At 47.6% G+C, this 19,021-nt stretch overlaps 1 protein-coding gene across 2 annotated transcripts; it reads left to right on the top strand.

Moving 5' to 3' along the window:
• Positions 1-5,132: 5,132 nt before the first annotated feature.
• NEURL3 (neuralized E3 ubiquitin protein ligase 3) lies at positions 5,133-14,176 on the top strand. 2 transcript variants are annotated; one of them, XM_075582163.1, is made up of 3 exons: positions 5,133-5,278; positions 7,360-7,830; positions 12,546-14,175. In XM_075582163.1, exons 1-3 carry the CDS (start codon positions 5,248-5,250, stop codon positions 12,905-12,907), a joined length of 864 nt encoding a protein of 287 aa, XP_075438278.1. In that variant the 5' UTR covers positions 5,133-5,247; the 3' UTR covers positions 12,908-14,175. The 2 variants fall into 2 exon arrangements, with proteins under 2 accessions (XP_075438278.1, XP_075438277.1); XM_075582162.1 differs by having other exon boundaries at positions 5,148-5,299; positions 12,546-14,176.
• The last annotated feature ends 4,845 nt before the right edge of the window (positions 14,177-19,021 follow it).

Raw genomic sequence — 19,021 nt, 5'->3', positions numbered from 1 at the left:
GCCTTGTTCAGGGAATGAAAAGTCAGAGTCTAAAAAGGTGGCAACAGGTACCCTGTCTGAGAGTACTGCGTCCTGGCGTGTAAGTGTCACAATTTGATCCGCCATGGCCTGGTTTTGCTGAAGCAGATTGGAGAGAAACTGTTGAAGTTCGGTCTGGTTTGCGTCTTGTGGGCTCGACATAATGTTACACCGGTGCTGCCCGCAGACCAGACCCGTCCCCTGTGCTGAGGTGGGACGTAGGGATACACGCACCCGCAGCAAAGGGAGCGCGTCCGGAGTGTGGTGTTAGTGTTGCCAGGCCAGGTATAGTAAGGAAGACAATACTTGCCGGTACCGGTAGTAGAAGAGGAGTAGTTATTGCCGTTGCCAAGATCAGGGATTGGAGAGTTGCGGATGGTCGAAGGTATAAGCCGTGTTACAGGGATGCCAGAAGTCACGAAGTCCAAGTAGAGCCGAAGTCGAGAGCCAGAGGGGGTAGTCGTCCAATCCGCGTCAATACCTGAGGAGTCACTGAGAGAGTAGTCAAATGCTTCCATACAGAACTATGTCGAGCGACGAGTGATGGGAAGCACAGGCATAATAAAGCTGGGCAGGCCCATAGGAAAAGGGGGCAGGCCTGGAGGACTGCAAGGAGTCCTCCCTGATAGGAGGGAGGTGTTACAGCCCAGCTGAGTGTAATCATTGATTTGCATGGAACTGTGTGATGCTTGGGGGCGACGCCTCACTGCAGGAGCAGTGGTTAAAAGTGCTCTGTTAGGCGTGTGCTCTGTAAGCTGGGAATGCATGCACATAACGTCTGAGGCTGGCGTGCGTGTAGGTGTGCGTGCAGGAGGGCGTGGGTGCGCCCGGCGCTGAGCAGAGGAATCGCCGAGGGGAGTGATCCCGCGACGGCGGCAGGAGCGAGGAGCCATGGAGTCCGGTAAGGCAGGATTGTTTTGTGTGTCCAGGGGCTCCCTGCGGAGAGGGAGTGCTCTGTGTGGGAAGCGAGGAGAACGCTGATTCCTGACAAGTATACAGCATGTATTATTTGACTTCTGTCTTCTTGCTGATTTTTTTGAGGGATGTTTAGGTGGAGGGATATTATAAAGGGAAGAACCACACACTATTTTAGATTGTGGGAACGGGCCTGAGGAAGGGGAATCTTTGTCCCCGAAACGGTCGTTGCCCCCTTATAATATATCACCTTACCGTACCGTATGTTATACGTCAAGCGTGTTTTTCTCTTTTTTGTCTATTGCTTTTTCTTTTTCCCTTATGGTTGTTATTCTCCACGTTTTTTCCCCCACGTCCCTCCCTCTCCAGACTTGTGATTTTTTGTTTAGCCCTCTTTTTTCATGTTAGGCTCCCTCCTAGCCTACAATAGGGTTGGCGTATGTTATACAGTACATTTATTGTTTCAATACATTACTGTTAGTTTTCTATTGATGTCTTTGACTTATTTTTTCATTTTGAGTTCTGGGAACCAGCATATCTATTTAGTTATTACTCTGAGGGGGCCAGGGGTTCCTCTCTGTTTCCGTGCACCTGATCATCTATTTATCTACTGAGATACTTTATCTCTAGTGGGGTGCTGCTTAAACTCACATACTTTTTGTTCTCGTAGTAACATATCATTACACCGGATATGCTCAAGCGTTCCCTACCAAGGACCAGAAAGCTCTCACAGTAGCCAAAATACTGTGGGAAAAGTACTTTATACCTTACGGGTTACCTAATCGGATGCACTCAGATCAAGGGAGGGACTTCGAGTGCAAGCAGATCAAAGAACTCTAAAAGCTGCTCAATATCGAGAAGTCTCGTACGACTCCCTACCACCCTGAAGAAGATGCCCTTCCAGAAAGCTTCAACCAAACTCTACTGGTATATGCTGGGCACTCTGAAAGACTCAGAGAAGGCCGGATGGAGCAAGCACGTGGAGCATATGGTACACGCCTATAATTGCACCAGGCACGAGTCTATGGGTTATTCACCCTATTTCCTGATGTTCGGTCGAGAGGCCAGACTACTAGTGGATATCCGGCTAAGGGTTTCTATCGACAGAGTACCAAATTGACCCACTACAAGTATGTACAGCGGCTGAAAGACAGCCTCCAGAGGGCGTATCGCTTGGCGGAAGAAGCCACTGCCAAATTAAAAGAGAACAACAAGCGGAGATATGATTGTAAAGTACGGTATCGGGAGCTACAGTCTGGAGACACGGTTCTTCTACGAACCTGGGAATACCGGGGAAACACAAGTTAGCTGACAGATGGCGAGAGGCTCCGTTCCAGGTGGAGTCGCAGATACCTGGCCTCCCTGTCTATCGCATCAAGGATTCGGAGGGGCAGATAAGTCTCGAAAAGGAATAATTTGTTACCAATCCCTTAAGTGGGAGGAAGTGAACCTGACCCATTGCCCATACTGACCCCCCCCCCCCCCCACTGAACGAGAAGATTCCAGCGCGATTCCAGAAGCTTCAGTGAAAGAAAACCAGTATCCAATGGAAGGTACTTCTTCAAATACCCACCGAGACTGGTGGGATGCACCAGAAGAAGAATCGGATAATGGCCCTGTCAGTAAGGCGCCCACTCCAGTGCCCTCAACAAGTCGGTCTCTGGACCCAAAAAGTCCTATCTTCCCCCCAAAGGGTGTTAATGACATTCATTCTGAGAGGGCCAGGGCCTCAAGCCGGTGGTAGCCTCTCCGACCACAAAGAAATAGAAGAAGTTTGTCGAAGCCAAGGACCGAGATGACCTCCCATGAGGGTGGCTTACGATTCACATGGGGCACCCCACTATGAATCTCAGCAGTCGTCTCGGTGCAAGTTAGCCTCCATTATGCTACAGTAAGTCTAACTGAAGTGTTGAATGCAATTTAAGTATGTATATATTACACTGTGTTTTCATTATATAAAACAGTTATGCACAGGATTTTTATTATATAAACATTGTGGTACTGCTGTTCTCAAGCGGGCACATTTAATTCTCCACCAGGGGGAAGATGTAGCAGAGTCCCCTACCTTGCCTCTGGTGCAGGGGAACTGCTCAGCCGGTTTGTTCTGTGTGCAGAGCTGATCGGGGAGAGTGGCCGTGGCCATGTTGGGCATTTCGGGACTACAATTCCCAGAAGCCTCGGTTGGATCACATGGGCCCTCAGAGCCAATCAGGCGAGAGTGGCCATAAAAGAGACTCCTGATATCCTCTGTGGGGCAGGAAACACGCAGGCAGTCTTGCAGGAGCCGGCAGAGAGGACGGACGCATCCAGGTAGCCAAAAAGACCCTGGACTAGGTCAGAACTCTGCCCCAAGGCCCTGATCCCCACATAGTGGAGTATTGTAGGGAAGGCCCCAGATAGGGATCCTCCCATTAGACTTGCAGCAGCCCTATTGCGTCAGTGGACGGACGTCCATACGGCGATCTGCGGCCTGGGACCAGACAGCAAGTTCAGGCACATTTTGTGAGACACTCTGGCTGGAGCTCACACCACGAGGAGGTCCTGGACCATAAGCGAGAGAGGAATTGCTGTCGGAGGCCCCGCTGCGTGGTGTTGTTGGACACCGTTATACAGGTGCACAGGCACCTCGGGGTTATTTGGGGCTAGCTACCAAAAGGTGTGTGTGTTATCATTTGTGTGTTATTGTTGCATTGCACTGAGTATAGTAAATACGAGTTATATGATACCTTGGTGTGATAGTATTATTGCTATTGTATTGGTTCCTATGAGGAGAAAATCCTGCCTATGCTGGGATCCTCATAGGTGGGGGCGCTGCACTAAGAAAGAGAGTGCTCACCCCAGGCTCCCAGAGCATACAGGTATTAGCAGCATGCGTAATCACCCGGCACTGACTGGCACTGAGTTTGAAGCAGGGTAATCTGGTTCAATTCCCGTTGTTGGCTCCTTGTTACTGTGGGCAATTCACGTTATCTCCCTGTGCCTCAGGCACCCAAAACAATAGATTGTAAGCTCCACGGGGCAGGGACCTGTGCCTGAAAAATGTCTCTGTAAAGCGCTACGTAAAACTAGCAGCGCTATACAAGAACATGCTATTATTATACCACTTTTTTGTGTGCAAATTTCAGAGAAATTTCATAAACACAAAAGATTTTGCAAACGATTCTCAAGAGCTTCACACAACCTCTATATGTAAGTAACTTGCTAACCAAAGGCAGAACCGTACATTTATCTATATTAAAGCAGCAGTGATCGATTGGCGAAAATTCGGCTCAGGAGTTCACTAAATGACTGTCAGTGCAGCAGAAGAGGACCAAAGATACAAAGTCTGGGGGGAAGATCATGTAACCAGGCAGTTACTAAATACAATTGGTACACTGCTAGAGAGATGGCAAGTCTCAAACAGGTGTGTGCCAGAGCCTGTTTCAGAAGAGGAAGGGGATGTGACTTTGTTAATGGTTACTATAGAAACAAAAAATGCTTGTTACATTATAATATATTAAAAATGTCATTCACAGTTGTTTAAAAAAAAATGCTACACGTATCTTCTCATAGTACAGAACTGATTTATTTTAATAAAACACACGTAGGTTATTGCTTTGTCTGCAGCTTTTTACCTTCCTAAGCCCCCAATTTCAGACCCTCCAACATTTTGCACATAAAAATAGGTACCACTGAAGTTTCTCTACTTGTGCTGGATGAAGCTGCAGTTTCAATGGAAGTTTCCTAACCTATGCAAATTATCATGCACAAAAACTTATGTTTAATAGGTGTGGCTGCTCTTACAGAACAGAAACGCCTGTAGTGTATCTGCTACATAGGTATAGTTGGAGGATATGCAACCTATATAGGTCCTAATGCAGAGAAAATTGACATCCAAAATACACATCAGTCCTACAGTAATGCTAAAGTTTTAGTAATGAAAATTAGAGTCGTTTTTATTTTCTCTCATTCACAAATGCAGTCATATTTAAAACTCCCCATGCAAAGTTTCCTAACACATATTTCAGCAGAGTAGAAAGCAGTCTTGCCAAAAGTTCCACATGGGTAGATATGACCAGGGTAAGTAAAAGCTAAATGTGAATATAACATCCTAAAGTGAAACTAAAACCTTCACCCTCGGCACACTGCTCTTGTGATATATACCCTAGTCCGGGACTTTCCAAACGAGGATGTAAAATGGTAATAAGGGCTGTACTTCAATTTAACAGGGGAATGCAATCGTCCTTCCCACACACCTCATGCATATCTCCTCCTACATATCCAATATAAACACACACACATGGTTGGCTTCTTCAGACACTTCTACACACAAAGATGGGACTGTGCAATAGCTCTGAGACAGGGGGTAAGTGTCCTCTGTTCACAGGTAAATGTTCCTCATAATGGGAGATGAGCATGAGAAAGTTATGGTGGCACGCATTTTATTGTTTTGCTGTGGTGATTCCTATACTGCATGTGATGATGACCCTATATTCTGATGATACAATAGCAAGAATCATATAGTGCCTTACTACCTACGCCAAAGGCAATTGTGTTCCTTTTGGGAAACCCATTCTCTTGTACTTGAAAATCTCATTTGAAAGAATAAGGATTTTATTTTGCTTAGTGAAGTTTATTAATTGGGGTATTAAGTATAACATCTTTGACACGGGTCAGTATATTTCACCAATTTCTGTATCAGTCAATGTGTGTGTGTCCCTCCTCCATTTTAAGTTCCCTTATAGAGGAGTTGGAAGCCACTACATGCCAAAATCTGTCTTAATATCTGTGCCAATAATCGTATTGTTAGAGATGAGTGAATGTGTCAAAACTCGCTTTGCAGATTTTTTTTCCTTCAACATTTTAGAACCAATATGAATATTTTGAAGAAACTTTCAGGGTAAAAGATTGTAATAACTTTTTAACCTTTTGCTATTTAACTATATTCAGTTTTTTTTTTCAATTGTTTTGCATTTAAAAAAAAATGTAATCGCTTAAAAAAAACATTTGTTAGCAGTTATGAACTCTGATCATGTCCCAAATATACAAATATATGAAAATGTGCAATTTTCGCAGTATTTACTGTAATTTCATGGTGTTACTACCTAGTCAGCAATCTCCCCTTGGTTGCAAACTGGAGTAAAACCAGTGCACACAATTTGCTCCAATGGGAGAACTCCCAGTGCGTTCTGTAGGATTCTTTGTTTCGTACATCTGGTGCCCTTTTTTGTACCAGTTTTGCAGTCCGGGGACTCCATGATAGGTTTGTCTTTTGTTTTTTTACTTTTAATTTTTATGTGGGGGTGAATTATAAATTTGAGGGGGACAAGTAAAAAAAAAAGGGGGCTAATGGGGGGAGGGGGTCCCCATTATGTTTTACTACTACAAACTACAACCTAACGGTGCCTTAATTATCCTTAACGTTGCAGTGATTAGTTCTTGGTATACTCAGTTCCCGAGTAGCAGTAGCAGCAGCAATTACCAGGCATTGGTTTACTAAACTGAGTAAAAGCCCTGCAGCGTTTTAGTAATTCAGCAGGTATTTCTGGCTGCAGCTTTTACCATGAACCTGACCGGGAAACCCCAGCCACTGTGATCTTCCAGTCCCACCCCTTGTTATGAGTCTACTATTGTAATGGCACAAGGCTGATATCATCGTGTATAACACGTGCTTTCTGTTTCCTTCTTAATGGCACCTATTTTGGGAAATGAGTTCTAGAAACCTGGTAGCTCACAGTCTGCGATCTGCAGGGCACTGTTTAAGCCTTAATAGTGACAGTGTTCAGATAAGGGGCACCTGACCTCAGTCTGCAATCTGTTAGCAGGATGTAGGTTAATAAACATGATGACTGTGTTATCTGCACACAGAGATATGGGAGGTTACACAGCTTCTTATCTACAAGTATACTGCTTATCTTATCTGCAGGGTAAACTCCATGTCACACATAATATATGAACGTAAATTAAATAAGACATGTATTAATGCATTATCTCTGGTGTCTGCATTTGTGCTATCTACCCAGAAACATAAATTCACCTGACTTAATTATTTTATTAGTTTGTAGACTCCCCCTCAGTGCCACAAACTGCTTATCTGTGCCGGGAACATTCCTGATCTATGTCCTGCATTGTATGATTCCCACTCCATTTAGATTGCAAGGCCTTTAGGGCATACTTACTAGTCGTGCCAGGTGCTGGAATTCCTGGGAGGGATTCAACCTCCCCCTGGTTGTTATATGAATGCAGTTACACTTCAACTGTCTTTGCTGCACACTGTCAAGTGGGGATGTTATGCTCTGTGACACAGGGTCTTTGGGATGGGATTTGATGTCATGCAGTGTGGCGCAGTGTCATGTCATACCGTACATGTCACTGTGCTGTATGAGCTTCCTGTGCATCTTGTGTCACTGTGACTTCTCTAACCCTCCTGTTCCCTTCCCCATGCAGAGCCCTTGAGCTTCCACCCCCATGTCAGAGGCTCCAACATATCTCTAGACAGCTGTCTGCGCCGGGCTGAGCGCTGCCGCAGCTTCCACCACGGACTGCTCTTCTCAGACCGTCCACTACGCCGCAAGGAGCGTCTGAAGCTGCAGGTGCTGCAGGAGGAGCCTCGCTGGCATGGGGGACTGCGGTTGGGCTTCACCACCGTGGACCCCAGCAACCTGGAAACCACCATCCTGCCACCCTTTGCCTGCCCCGACCTCGTCTGGAACCCCGGATTCTGGGCAGTGGGGATCCCCGAGGAACTGTGTCAGCAAGGGGCATTACTCTCCTTCTGGGTGGACAGCAAGGGCCAAGCGCTATGCCAGGCAGAGGGGGAGCTGCGGCCCAGGGTGCTTTTCTCAGGAGTTCCCAGGAAGACCCCGCTTTGGGCCATAGTGGATGTGTATGGCCAGACCAAGGCCATCCAGCTTCTAGGTAAGAGAGTATTGGATAAACCCCACCTCCCAAAAGTCACATCTTTAGCCCTTTCACTGCTACAGAGCTTAATTTTAGATTCTCCCTTGTGGAGGGATGCTCTGCAGGGTTGAGGCAGGGAAGAGGGTTAATGGATTGATGCTGTGCAGTAGTTAGTCCAAGGGAGGAATTAATGGAGCGACACTGCAGGGCTCTAGCCAGGGCTGGCTCAGTGGAGCAACGCTTTGCGGTTGTCAGAAAACAGGTGACTGGATGGATTCACGGGGCAACGCTTTGCAGGTACTGCCTGTTGTAAATTTCTTCACAGGCAGGGGAGCGCAGGGAACCCATAAAAATAAATAAAAAATAAAACACAATATAGTGTAATATGTCCTCACAGGGGAGGAGTAGTGATAGTGTCTAGTGAATAATCCTACTCTCATATTCCCACATATAAAACAAGCAAAGCTCCCAATCTGCTACCCATGGTTTTTGGAAAATGGTAATCTCAGAGACAAATATTTATGTATCAAAAATAAAAACCGTAAAATGCGCAATCAATGTCCTACATGTGCTTGTCCTCTCCCTGCCAATTGCAACCTCTACTCCTGGTGTCAACCCCTCAAACCTCATGCCCATCCCCTGCCACCCCCCCTCCTCTCTCCCTTTCTCCTGTGCCCTTTGGAATGCTCGCTCCCTTTCTAACAAGTTCCTCTCTGTACATGACTTTTTTCTATCTCACTCTCTGCTCCTGTTTGCTATAACTGAGACCTGGCTCACTCAGTCTGACTCTGCTATGGAAGCTGCCCTCTCTTATGGTGGCCTTTCTTTCTCCCACACTCCGCGCACTGATGGCAGGGGTGGAGGCGTGGGGCTCCTCCTCTCCTCTCTCTGCCGTTACCGAACCCTTCCTATTCCTCCCTCTCATGCTTTTCCCTCCTTTGAGGCTCACACTATCCAGATCTTCTTCTTTCCTCTCCCTGTCCATGTGGCGGTCATCTATCGCCCACCTACCTCTAATCATCGCCCTTCTTACTTTCTCTCTCACTTTGAATCCTGGCTCTCTTTCTTTCTCTCCTCACACTCCCCTGTTCTTCTCCTTGGGGACTTCAATTGCCACATTGATGACCCCTCTCTCCCTTGGGCTTCCCGCTTTCTTTCTCTAACCTCTTCTTTTGGCCTTCAACAGTGGACTGCAGCCAGCACCCAGAAGGATGGCCACTACTTAGACCTGGTTTTCACTAAAAACTCTCTCCGATTTCTCCATTACCCCTCTCTGACCATCACCTCATCTCATTCTCTCTATCTCTCTTCTCCCCTTCTCCACCTCCCATCTATCCCCCGGTTCTGCAGAAACCTGTGCTCTATTCACTTACCTGACTTTGAGTCCACTTTACGCTCCTCCCTCTCCTCTCTCAGCTCTGATACAGACCCTGACAACCTGGTCAGGAACTACAACTCTGCCTTGTCCTCCTCTCTTGATCTACATGCCCCACTTTCTCTCTGCCGCCCTCGCCCTTCTAACCCTAGACCCTGGCTAAATTCCCACACACGTATGCTGCGTTCCTCCACTCTTTCCTCTGAATGCCTCTGGAGGAAATCTCATACTCTCGCAGACTTCCTTCACTGCAAATTTATGCTATCCTGTTTCAACTCTGCCCTCTCGCAAGCTAAACAAGCCTACTTTTCTTCACTAATCAACATGCACAAGTTTAACCCACGCCGACTGTTCTCTGTCTTTGATGCTCTACTCAAACCACCCTCAGCTGCCCCTCCTTCCTCCATCTCCGCTCAGGACTTTGCTGACTATTTTAAGGAAAAGGTTGAATCCATACGTCAGAACATCCCCTCTGTTTCTTCCTCCCATCCTACACCTCTTTCTAAGTCCATGCTCCCTGCTTGCTCGCTGAGGCGCGCTGAGGCTCAGGGAAAGCTGGTGCTTTCCCTGGCCTTGCGGTTGCTTACCGCACGCGCCGTCAGCGGGCCTGCAGGGGGCAGGCCGGGGGCGGTGCGTCACTGGCCGGGGGCGGGCCAGTGACGTCACGGAGCTGGTTCGCCCTCATTGGGCGAACCGCTCACGTGACCGGCCTGTCTCGCCGGCAAGCGGGGGAATTTTAAATTCCCCTAAGACCTGCGCTTCCGCAAGCACGCGGAAGCGCAGGTGAGCCCCTACTAAAGCCGCTCTAATTGCGGCTGTAGGGGCTCAGTGCTGAGCGGGAGCGTGCTTCCGCCAGCAAGCAACTAACATGGCCGAGGCCTAACTCTCCTCCTGCCTTCCTTGACTCTTTTTCCACTGTCTCAGAGGAGGATGTGTCGCTGTTGATCGCCTCTTCTCCCTCTACCACTTGCTCTCTTGACCGCATTCCCTCCCATCTCCTAAAACCTCTTGCTCCTACTATAATCCCTATGCTCGCACACATGTTTAACTCCTCCCTCTGCTCTGGAACCTTTCCATCCTCCTTCAAACATGCAACAGTTATGCCATTACTCAAAAACAGCAAGCTTGACCCTACCTGTCTTTTTAACTATCGACCTGTCTCCCTCCTGCCTTTTGCCTCTAAACTCCTTGAACGTCTTGTATACGCTCGCTTGCTCCATTTTCTCAACACCTATTCTCTCCTAGACCCTCTACAATCTGGCTTCCGCACTGCTCCACGGAAACAGCCCTCACTAAAATAACTGACGACCTCCATGCTGCCAAAGACAGAGGTCATTACACTCTGCTCATATTACTCGACCTCTCTGCAGCATTTGACACCGTGGACCACCCTCTTCTCCTTCACATTCTCCATACTCTTGGTATTCGGAATAAAGCTCTATCCTGGATCTCATCCTACCTCTCCCATCGTACTTTCAGTGTCTCTTCTGCTAACACCTCCTCCTCTATTGATCTCTCTGTGGGGGTACCCCAGGGCTCTGTCCTAGGACCTCTTCTCTTTTCTCTGTACACACTCTCTTTAGGTGACCTAATAATATCTTTTCAGTTTAAATATCACCTCTATGCCGACGACACACAAATGTACTTTTAAACACCCGACCTTACACCTGCTGTACAAACCAAAGTCTCTGAATGTCTCTCTGCTATATCATACTGCATGGCCCTCCGCCGCCTTAAACTCAACATGGCTAAAACAGAGCTCCGCATACTTCCTCCCAAACCTGGCCCTACTACCTCCTTCCACATTACTGTTGGAACTACGATCATTCATCCAGTAGCCCAAGCACGCTGCCTAGGGGTCACACTCGACTCCTCTATCGCATTCGCCCCTCACATTCAAAACATACCTAAAACCTGTCGACTTTTTCCTCCGCAATATAACAAAGATACGCCCTTTCCTCTGTTGCTCGACTGCTGAAACTCTGACCCAGGCCCTCATTCTCTCCCGTCTTGATTACTGTAACCTCCAGCTGTCTGGCCTTCCTGCCTCTCACCTGTCTCCCCTACAATCTATCCTAAATGCTGCTGCCAGAATCACTCTACTCTTTCCTAGATTTGTCTCTGCATCTCCCCTCATGAAATCCCTCTCCTGGCTTCCGATCAAATCCCGCATCTCGCACTCCATTCTTCTCACTTTTTTTAAAGCTTTACACTCTTCTGCCCCTCCTTACATCTCAGCCCTAATTTCTCATTATGCACCATCCAGACTCTTGCGTTCTCAAGGATGTCTTCTTTCTACCCCCTTTGTATCTAAAGCCCTCTCCCGCCTTAAACCGTTTTCACTGACTGCCCCTCACCTCTGGAATGCCCTTCCCCTCAATACCCGACTTGCACCCTCTCTATCCACCTTTAAGACCCACCTTTAGACACACTTGCTTAAAGAAGCATATGAATAGCACTGTGGATATTCTGAACACATGATACATAAAGCTTGGCCCCCTGCAGACGCACTTACCAGAACTCCCTCCTACTGTCTCTGTACGTTCCCCCTACACACCAATTAGACTGTAAGCTCCTCGGGGCAGGGACTCCTCTTCCTTAATGTTACTTTTATGTCTAAAGCACTTATGCCCATGATCTGTTATTTATATTATCTGTTATTTATTTGATTACCACATGTATTACTACTGTGAAGCGCTATGTACATTAATGGCGCTATATAAATAAAGACATACAATACAATCACAATTTGAATGCAGTTTAAAAAAGTATCGGCATTTAGTAACCGGGTATCAGCGTTTCCAAATTGCGAGCTCACGGCTCCTGCTTCTGTTGGTGTCACGTCCCACATCCGCGTTGGCGTGTCCGGAACCCGGGTGCAGCAGGAAGGAGGCACTGTGTCTCTCTGTCTCCAACCGAGAGAGATGCGCATTTTACTGTTTTTTTGTTTTGTTTGGATACATAAAGATTTGATGTACAGTCTGCACTATTTGCTTTTCCCTGTCTTCCCCCTAAAGTTTAATTTTCACTTATTTTACAAGTCACTTTTTATTTCAATCAGGTGTGTTTATTTGTAATGTTGTTGGGCAATTATTGTTCTTTTCCATTATCTCGTTGAACTAATTTTACACTGCCATCATTTGCTAAATGAAACAACAATGGGGAAAGACTCCGGATAAACTATATCCCTGCACATACAAGAGTTTACAAACAAAAAAGAATTAGGTAATGATCATAATTCCGCCCGAAAACTTAAACTTACCAAGATTTAACTTTTTAAATATGACACTGTCATTATCTTACTTTGGTCCCTATGATGGGGCTGACCCTCTAACTGTGTTTATTCTCTCTCCTTTAGTTCCCCACACTCCAGGCCTCTGGCACAACCTACGAGAGCACCGGACATGTGAGGCACCCAGAACATTGCATCCACCTTTGGAGACCCCCAGTGCTTGTCAGTGTCGCCCAGAGGAACCCAGCACCTTGCTTTGCCAGCCAGAGACCCATAACTTCCGCCTGTTCCTGGAAGATGAGTCCACCTGCGTGATTTGCAGGGACAGGACAATTGACTCCGTGCTGTGGCCCTGTGGGCACTGCTCCTACTGCCAGCCCTGTGCTCAGAGGGTGCAGAGAGAGTGTGCCAGGTGCTCCGTGTGCAAGCAGAACATCCTGAGCATTCAGAACATCACAGATTATAAAAATGCTTCACAACTGCGATGAAAAGGAGTTCGTGAGAAACAGACTGGAAAAGAGAGATTCAGGGAGATGAATGGATATTGAAAGATAGAGAGTAGGGAAAAGGACAGAAGGAGAAAGAGCTATAGAAGATGTAAACTAAATATCTAAATGCTGCACCAACATTAAAATACAAGCCGTGAAAAAGGGATATCTAGTAAAACTCCATTCACCGAGAGCTTTTGGCTCTACCACACAGCTAATACTCCGTTCTAAAAACTTTTATATGGAAGCACAGAATGCAGAAGAGTAACAGAGAGAAACCTTTGTACCCAGCCCAGTGTGTTTAACACCTTCATTGCCAGAGTTGTGCCTTGCTGGCCCATCTGGCAGTGAGGGGGTTTAATAGCCTTAGGCCGAGGCCCCGCTGCCTCACTTGGTGTAGGAGGGCTGCTGGTACCCGGGGCTGGCTTTATTATAGACCATCCTGAAAGGTTGTTCCCACTCTTTTGTTATCACCTACTTCTTTCTGGGGAGCACACGTCCTGTCCGCTTTACAAATATATACAGACTACATAACCAGTGTTGCATATTAAAGGTGGTAACTTTCAATGGGTTTTTTTGTTCTAAAAAAAAATATGGTGTTAATAAAAAAACTAATTATGTGGTCAAACATTTTCAAACTTTGCAAAAAATTTTTTTGGTTTGTAAAGGGCAACCATTTGGTAAAAATGAAGAGGAAGTCTCAAAACACTTACTGGCACACTAGGGCCAATAGAGATCTAACCCGTAAGTGGAGAGGCAGCTGCTTAGCTGGTGGGTGGTCCTGGTGCGGTGTGACGTTGATGGACATACTGTAAACATGCAGAAGGACTGTAGAATCTCCTCAACACGCCACACCCTGACGGACGACACCATGAACTTGAACTACTACATGCTAACTGTACATGACTTTCTTGGGTTTTGGCTTGGATTTTGCTATTTGATAATCTGTTCTGAAGTCCAACTCGGAGTGCAAATCGAATGTTGAATTCTCAAATTGCTCAGCACAGAGTCCGAATCATGCCCATCCATGTTAAATATACATGTAATTGCAGAACCATGTACAAGAAAAGTGTTATACAGTATGTACAATTTAACATGATATTTTGCATAAATATATCTTGTTTTATAAATATATCTTCAGTGCTGAGTATACAGCACACAGATAACGTTTTATATTTTTGTACTGCTTTATAAAATATTTATAATAGTATATTTCTAAATATGATTATTTTTTTATAACAGATTATGATTACTGATTATTAAACAATCTGTTTGGATAAAGACACCTCTTCTGTGTATTATTCTCTGTACAACAGTCAGCATAAAATACATATGGCTCCTATGGTAGTGAAATGGTTAATGGGGTTAGTTAACCCTTTCAGTCTATCTATCCAAGCACTGTGTAATTCCTTCACCATATTAGCTATAACATCTCTGTTGGGAGGCTATTCCACGTATCCACCACCCTTTCCGTAAAGAAGTACTTCATTACATTTCCCCTGAGCCTCCCACCCTCCAGCTTCAGAGCATGACCTCTGGTTCTCACACTTCTTTCTCTGAAATGCTTCCCTCCTGTACTATGTACAGAGCAGTACTCCGCACCGCACTCACTTATACTTTCCTGCTCCCGTTCATGCTTTCTGCCCCTCGTTGGTCTTGCTCGTAGATCCCCTGTATGTTTTCGGTAGGTCTGGGATGGTGTCCTCCCTAAGTTCCTACACTCGTTCTAGTACTGAGTTTTTTTTTTTTTTTTTTTTTTTTTTGAGTGCGTAGCGCGTTCGAAAAAGTTTGAAACAAATACTCTCATTATAGCTGTCTTCTACAGTGCCAGTTTGAGAGAACAAGCAGGACCTCCACCCTACAGCTCCTGGGAATAAAATATATATAACGATTTTCTCAGCAACACAATGAATAAAGATTCTCAGACCTTCAGTATCTGTGTTGCATTTTTTATTACAGGAGACTCCAATAGCACAACTATTCGGGGAATTTAACCCGTTCACCACGTGCACATATAACATATATATTTTTTTTCACCTGGCGAAGGAGTTAAATTCCCCGAAACCTTGTGCGATTGAAGTCTCTTGCAATAAAAATGTAATACAGATACTGAAGGTCTGAGAATCTTTATTTATTGTGCGGCGGACACTCATTGATTGATTGATATATATATATATATATATATATCAATCAATCAAAGGGAAATATTACTGTATGCTCATTTGCATGTCTTAGACAGGTCTGCTACCCCGCCTTTCACCATTATCACCCAGAACACAGCACTTCCACTGCAGCAAGGGATTCTGGAAAATGACATGCAAATGAGCACACAGTGCCACCTTTTGCTTCAAAACCGTTAACATGGTTCCCTATAGGCTTAGGGTGACCAGATTTTCAAAATGAAAAACCGGGACACTTAAAAAAAATTATTTATTAAACAATGTACATCACGTCACGCCCCCCGTTGCCATGACAACGAGACACTAACGTCAGGCGGTGACATGTTGCCATGACAATGTGGCATCACGTGAAGCCTCGGCACCATAATGATTCCCGTTGTCATGTCAACTTGATGCCGCGTGACGTCACGGAGTGTCTCGTTATGGCAATGGGCATTACGTGACGTTGTGCAGCCATGTTGACAGAAGTTGGAGGGGAGGATACAGCCAAAGGCAAGATAAATAAATGTATAATAAAAAGATCTAAAAAAATGTTATCTCCGGTTTAGCCTTCAATAGAAGGTGGCAACCCTGGCTGCAGTGTGCGTTTCTGTATACAGAGGTGGGCCCTGAAGTGTCTGTTTCTGTATACAGAGGTGGGCACTGCAGTGTGTGTTTCTGTATACAGAGGTGGGCCCTGCAGTGTGTTTCTGTATACAGAGGTGGGGGCTGCAGTGTGTGTTTGTGTGTATAGGGGTGGGGGCTGCAGTGTGTGTTTGTGTGTTATAGAGGACTAGCTGATATACCCGGCGTTGCCTGGGATTTAATTTTCCTGCTCACCCTATGTCTCCGCTCCCCTCCTCCGTGCACAGCTCCATTCCTCCTCCCCCCACCCGTTCACAGCTGCGCCTCCCCCTCCCCCCCGTTCACATCTCTGATTTCCCCCGCTTCACAGCTGGGTTCAACCCCCCCCCCCTGTACACACCTCTGTTCCCCTTCACAGCTCCATTCCCCCCTCGTTCACAGCTCCCCCCCCCCGTGCACATCTCGGTTTTCCGCCTTTCAGAGCTCCATTCCCCCACCCTTCACTGCTCCGCACATCACTCTCCCCCCTGCATCTCACATCACTCTCCCCCCCTGCATCTCACATTACTCTCCCCCCCCCTGCATCTCACTTCACTCTCCCCCCCCCTGCATCTCACATCACTCTCCCCCCCTGCATCGCGCATCACTCTCCCTACCCTGCATCTCGCATCACTCTCCCTACCCTGCATCTTGCATCACTCTCCCTCCCCTGCATCTCGCATCACTCTCCCTCCCCTGCATCTCACATCACTCTCCCCCCCTTGCATCTCACATCACTCTCCCCTCCTGCATCTCAAATCACTCTCCCCCTGCATCTCACATCACTCTCCCCCCCTGCATCTCACATCACTTTCCCCCTCTGCATCTCACATCACTCTCCCCCCCTGCATCTCACATCACTCGAGCCCCGCCAGCATCCAACATCAGTCTCCCCCCTACATCTCACATCACTCTCCCCCCCTGCATCTCACATCACTCTCCCCCCCCCCCTGCACGCACCTCAAATCACCCCCCCTGAACGCACCTCAAATCACCCCCCCTCCCCCCCGGCCCACATATGCCTACCTCGCTAGCTCTAGCAACAAGCAGGCACAGAAGTGCCTCACTTCTAGAGTGCGCTCCTACCCAGCAGGTCCTGCGAGCGGGCTCGTGGGGGAGAGCAGACTCGGGGGTGAGGCCGAATTTGGGGGGGGAGGCGGAGAGCGGACTCGGCGGGGAGGCGGAGAGCAAACTCGGGGGGGAGGCGGAGAGCGGACTTGGGGGGGAGGCGGATGGGGAGTTCAGACTCGGGAGGGAAGTGGAGGGGGAAAGCCGCCACGGGCCCCACAGTGAGGGGCCACGTGTTGTGCAGGCCTGTAGTACAGGGGGGTTCTGGTCCCCCCCCCCCCAGCTCTGAGCATGCGTGGCATCACCCTGCCTTGGACTCAGAGACCGCGAGAGCCAAGGCCCACCACGTAGTCGGGCAATGAGAGAGCTTGACAGGCACTGATAGCCAATGAGATCACGCACAAACCCACAGACAAACATCGTTTATAGAGGATAGTGAAATAAAAAACAAACCACTTTGCAGCTTGAAATCGGAAATGTACTTTCTAATCTCTACTATACTTAATAAAAAAATAATACATTAATTAAAATTACACAAATAACGAAGACATTAAAATAAAATAATTAATTAATTGACATTAATTAAAATAAAATAAAAAAATTAAGACATTAATTAAAATTAAGACATTTTAAAAATTTGACATTCCTCATTCCTGACCTTGTGGCTTGTGTATATAATATTACAATTTGCAAAATAAATAGGGGAAATAGGGTTGTGTATTATAAATATATCTTGCTACTTACAGTACTTATTAGCTCTGCTAGGAGGTGGATTAAGAAGATAGACTAGACCAGGGGGGCGCAACCCTTTTTTCCCTGCGCCCTCCTGCCATCTGTCCCCCTCTCCGCGCCCCCTGCAGCGAATCTCGCGCCCCCCCAAATTGCGCACCGCTGGACTAGACCAGCGATTCCCAACCTTTTTTGTTTGGAGGAACCCTTGAAGTATTTAGAAAAATCTCAGGGAACCCCTATCTGGCTGATACATATTAGGCCGCACTAATAGTGCTGGCGACGTCGCGTCAAAACAAATGTATTGACACCGTCGCGTGCGCTTATAGTAGGAGCGACAGTACGGCGCGGCGGCTTGGTCGCAATCGCTGGAAGTCACTTCAATTTGATTTTTCCAGCGACCGCAACATGACGTCAGCGTCGCCGGCACTATAAGCGCAGCCTTAGGTTAATTTCACACCTCACGAGCCCGCTCTATTTCCCACCTTCAACCCATGAATCTCTCCCCTCCGTCTCACTCACTCTCCTCCCCTCCCGCCTCGCATGTATTTATCTCCCCCTGTCTTACTCCCTTTTTTCCTCACTCACTCCCCCCCTCTCTTCTCTCACTCGCCCTTACCTTCCGTCAATTATCCCACTCACTCAATCCCCCCACAAAATACATACCAAAAAACCCCACCCCGCAATACATAATAAAAATACCCGCCCCCGCCAACACATATTAAAAAGACCCCCCGCCGCCCCAATACATTTTTAAAAGACCCCCCCCCCATACATATTTAACAAAATTGGACAGCACAGGTAAAATCATCATCATCCTTATATACCCACCCCCCCGCATCTCCCATCTCTCTCCCCCCCCCACCTGCATCTCCCATCTCTCTCCCCCCACCTGCATCTCCCATCTCTCTCTCCCCCCCACCTGCATCTCCCATCTCTCTCCCCCCCACCTGCATCCCCCATCTCTCCCCACCTGCATCTCCCATCTCTCTCCCCCCCCCTGCATCTCCCATCTCTCTCCCCCCCACCTGCATCTCCCATCTCTCTCCCCCCTCACCTGCATCTCCCATCTCTCCCCCCCTCTCCCCACCTGCATCTCCCATCTCTCTCCCCCCTCTCTCCCCACCTGCATCTCCCATCTCTTTCCCCCCCCCAACTGCATCTCCCATCTCTCTCCCCCCCCACCTGCATCTCCCATCTCTCTCCCCCCCACCTGCATCTCCCATCTCTCTCCCCCCACACCTGCATCTCCCATCTCTCTCTCCCCCCCACCTGCATCTCCCATCTCTCTCTCCCCCCCACCTGCATCTCCCATCACTCTCTCCCCCCCCCACCTGCATCTCCCATCTCTCCCCCCCCCCCCCACCTGCATCTCCCATCTCTCCCCCCCCCCCCCCTGCATCTCCCATCCCTACCTCTCTCCACCCATATGCCTACCTCAGGTGGCTGCCATTTTGGCGGAGGCGGCTGGGGGTTCGGCTGAGGCGGTAGACTGTGGCACGTGCGCAGCAGGCACAGGAAGTGCCGTGAGCGG

The sequence above is a fragment of the Ascaphus truei genome, unplaced genomic scaffold, assembly GCF_040206685.1.
Source record: "Ascaphus truei isolate aAscTru1 unplaced genomic scaffold, aAscTru1.hap1 HAP1_SCAFFOLD_1957, whole genome shotgun sequence".
Taxonomy (NCBI): Eukaryota; Metazoa; Chordata; class Amphibia; order Anura; family Ascaphidae; genus Ascaphus; species Ascaphus truei.
The sequence above is the reverse complement of the archived record's forward strand: the minus strand, read 5'-3'. Positions and strand labels throughout refer to the sequence as shown.

Coding starts and splice junctions, on each gene's coding strand:
- NEURL3 (XM_075582162.1), top strand. CDS start 5,248: ATGGGACTGTGCAATAGCTCTGAGACAGGGGGTAAGTGTCCTCTGTTC. Junction 5,300..7,359: donor TAAGTGTCCTCTGTTCACAG/GTAAATGTTCCT, acceptor TTCCCCATGCAG/AGCCCTTGAGCTTCCACCCC. Junction 7,831..12,545: donor CAAGGCCATCCAGCTTCTAG/GTAAGAGAGTAT, acceptor TCTCTCCTTTAG/TTCCCCACACTCCAGGCCTC.